Source organism: Austrofundulus limnaeus, unplaced genomic scaffold, assembly GCF_001266775.1.
Source record: "Austrofundulus limnaeus strain Quisiro unplaced genomic scaffold, Austrofundulus_limnaeus-1.0 Scaffold1, whole genome shotgun sequence".
NCBI classification, from domain to species: Eukaryota; Metazoa; Chordata; class Actinopteri; order Cyprinodontiformes; family Rivulidae; genus Austrofundulus; species Austrofundulus limnaeus.
Genome location: NW_013952403.1, coordinates 6,785,837 through 6,789,191, shown reverse-complemented (window position 1 = coordinate 6,789,191; position 3,355 = coordinate 6,785,837). Strand labels below are relative to the sequence as shown.

The 3,355-nt window shown below is 38.6% G+C and overlaps 1 protein-coding gene across 1 annotated transcript in view; it reads left to right on the top strand.

Annotated features, from left to right (window-relative positions):
* Positions 1–3,355, top strand: part of LOC106516811 (protocadherin gamma-A10) — a gene marked incomplete at its 3' end in the record, with an annotated part of 24,280 nt that overhangs the window by 2,304 nt on the left and 18,621 nt on the right. Inside the window, 1 exon segment of the mRNA XM_014007355.1 lies at positions 3,288–3,312. Coding sequence (XP_013862809.1) covers positions 3,288–3,312 — 25 coding nt within the window.

Sequence of the window (3,355 nt, the reverse complement as noted above, 5' to 3'; positions counted from 1 at the left end):
TATCACTCCAACCTCCCTGTCATTCCATATTATCCACCACGTTACTCAGACACTTTGGGGACAGGGACTCTCCAACATGTGTACAATTACGAGGTGTGCAGGACGACTGACTCCAGAAAGAGTGACTGTAAGTTTGGGGGAGCTGCGAGTCAGAACGTGTTGATGGCTCCCAGTTCTACAGGAGCCATGCAGAGGATCCAGAGTGACAAGAACCTCCTGGATCAGCCTGACTCTCCTGTAGAGGTTAGTTTTTAACGTTGGCTACACTAGCTTTTTCATATCATTAAAACTGGGCTTTTAGGTGCCTCAGAATATGTTTCAGCACCACGGACAGCACGTTTCACTCTTGGTTAAATATCTCACAGACTAATTATTAGACATCTGTCGTGTTTCTTTACAGATTATTGTTGTTATATTTATTCCTAATTTCCTGGTCACGGTATGCCTCTTTTACTTTATTTTATTGTGTCTGTCAACCCATCCGTCGGGAAAATTGGTGATTTTCKTAGAATAATACTCGTATTCAGAATTTAAATATTTTCTTCTTAACGTATTTGGGAACTTTTTTTTTCAGTGTTAACTATAATTATGTTAGCATTATTCTGTATCAATATTGACAATTTAAACTAGCAGGTTTTTTTGTTTGTTTGTTTGTTTTGTTTTGAACCATCGGAAGTTATTTATTTTTTAAGATAACTCCTAAATCTATAAAATAAATACATTTTCGGGTAGTTTTTAAACAAATAATCTAAGTCAATTTACATGACAAATACTTCATGGTTTTTTTATATCAACAAGAAGGTGATATTTTTGGAAAATTGCATGTTTCACTTAACAGTATGTAGTTCGCTGTTTTATTGCCTTTCTGATGCGATCAGTATTTGTTTAAATCTCCTAAACCATCAATTCAATTTATGTAAGAATTTTTTGCACGCTGTGCAACCGAATTTATTTTTTTTTCTATTTAGAGTGTACTTTTTGCACATGTTGCCTTGTTCATTGTGCACAAAATCAACATTCTTTCAACCTTTTTTTCTCATTTCCTTTTATTTACGTTGTTCGCTGCACATCACGCACGAAAAAAAAAATCCTCTGCTCATAGCTTGGACATTGCTGATGCACATTTAGCACTGGCTGAGACTTGGTCATTTTCGAGGAGTTATGATGTCCGTACAGTTTTAGAACAGTTTGTTGTATTTAAAACTGTCTCACTCAACCTACTGAATACCTTGATTTTTTGCGGTATTTTGATTGAGCCAATGCTATTTACTTTTGCTGATTCGCTATGCAATAAATACTGTTATTAGTTTGACAATTTTGRCCCGTGTTTAATTGCCTAAATGTGTGTGTAAATGTCAAATGTATTGCGTTTAAATCAATTTATTTGTCATCTTTTTGGTTTGGTGAAAATATTTTGTGATGTTCATGTTTTAGACTCTGAGGGACGCTCTTGGTTAAGCAAATGGAATTACTGCGCTTCATCATTCTCTCCGTCCTATATACAGTGTCAGAGGCTGGGTGTGTGTTGTGCAGATTTCGGATGAGGACGGTTGCACAGATTTTCATCTGAGCTGGTGGAACTATCTTTTTGATTTTGTTTTTCAAGAAAAAAATATCTCGTGTACTTTTTTTTTCTTCCTGGAATATGAGCGCCGCAGTTTTTTGAACTACGTTTTTAAATGATGGCGACGGTATTAAAATGGCGATTATTCTCTGGACAACAGACGCAGATTGGACTGCTTGTGCTGCTTCATGTTGTTAACATGGTAGGTGGACAGATTCGCTATTCTATACCAGAGGAAATGAGGAAAGGCTCTGTCATCGGTAATGTAGCGCAGGACCTCGGGTTGGATCTGAAAAGGCTCCGCTCGGGGCGGGCCCGCATCGTGACCGGAGAAAACGTTCAGTACACCGAGCTGAAGTCAGACAAAGGGATCCTGGTCGTGAATGAGAGAATCGACCGAGAGCAGCTCTGTGGAGACGTGACACCGTGCAGCTTCAGCTTCGAGCTGATTTTAGAAAACCCGATGGAGCTGCACAGAATCACGGTTGAGGTATTAGATATAAATGATCACTCGCCTGTGTTTCCGAACAAAGATAAAGCCATCAGTTTTGAAGTGAGCGAATTAACARGAGTTGGGGCACATTTTCCCGTGCAGACTGCAGAAGATTTGGATGAAGGCCAAAACGCGTTGAAAGAATATATATTGTCTCCAAACGAAAATTTTATTCTGCAACAAAATTCCAATCCCGATGGGAGTAAGCATGTGAAAATGGTGCTGATGAAGCCTTTAGACAGAGAGCAACGTCCTCATTTGTCTTTAAAATTATTCGCGGTTGACGGAGGAACACCTCAGAGATCAGGCTCAGTAAACATAGATGTAACTGTGTTAGATGCAAACGACAACATCCCAGTCTTTAATCAAACTGTTTATAAAGCAGCTGTGGTGGAAAACACCGGAAAAGGCACAAGCATCATTACTGTAAATGCTACTGACGCTGACAGTGGATCAAACGGCCTCATTACTTACAGTTTGTCTCAGATGAAAGGAAGTGCTGCTGATATTTTCAGCATTGACAAAAACTCCGGGATAATATTTGTTTCAGGAGAAATCGATTTTGAAAAAGAAAGGAAATATGAGGTGAAAGTAGAAGCAAAGGATCAGGGTGGATTAATCGGAACAAGTAAAATTGTCATTGATGCTCTTGATGTAAATGATAATAAGCCAGTTATAAATGTGATGTCATTTTCCAGCCCACTATCTGAAGATGCTCCTCCTGGTACAACAGTCGCTATTTTAAACRTCAAAGATGCAGACTCTGAACAAAACGGACAAATTAAATGTTCTGTAGAAGGGAAACTTCCGTTTAGAATCGAGTCATCACTAACAAACTATTATAATTTAGTTACAGATCAGCATTTAGATAGAGAATATGTCTCAGAATATAACATAACAATAACTGCCACAGATTTTGGTTCTCCACCTCTTTCTGCTTCAAAGAAGTTACATCTCAAAATATCTGATGTAAATGACAACGCTCCATTATTTACTAAAAACTGCTTCTCTGCTTTCATCATGGAGAATAATCCACCTGGATTTTCTATATTTGCCGTCAGCGCGAGAGACTCTGACTGGAATCAAAATGCGAGATTATCATATTTGTTAGAGGAAACACAGGTCAGTGGTAATCCTGCTTCTGCTTTTGTGTCTCTAAACTCAGAGACTGGAGTTCTGAGTGCGGTTCGCTCGTTTGATTATGAACAAATTAAAGAGCTTAACTTAGTAGTCAAAGCTCAGGATGGAGGCTCTCCTCCACTCAGCAGCAACGTGACTGTTAAAATCCTGATCCAGGA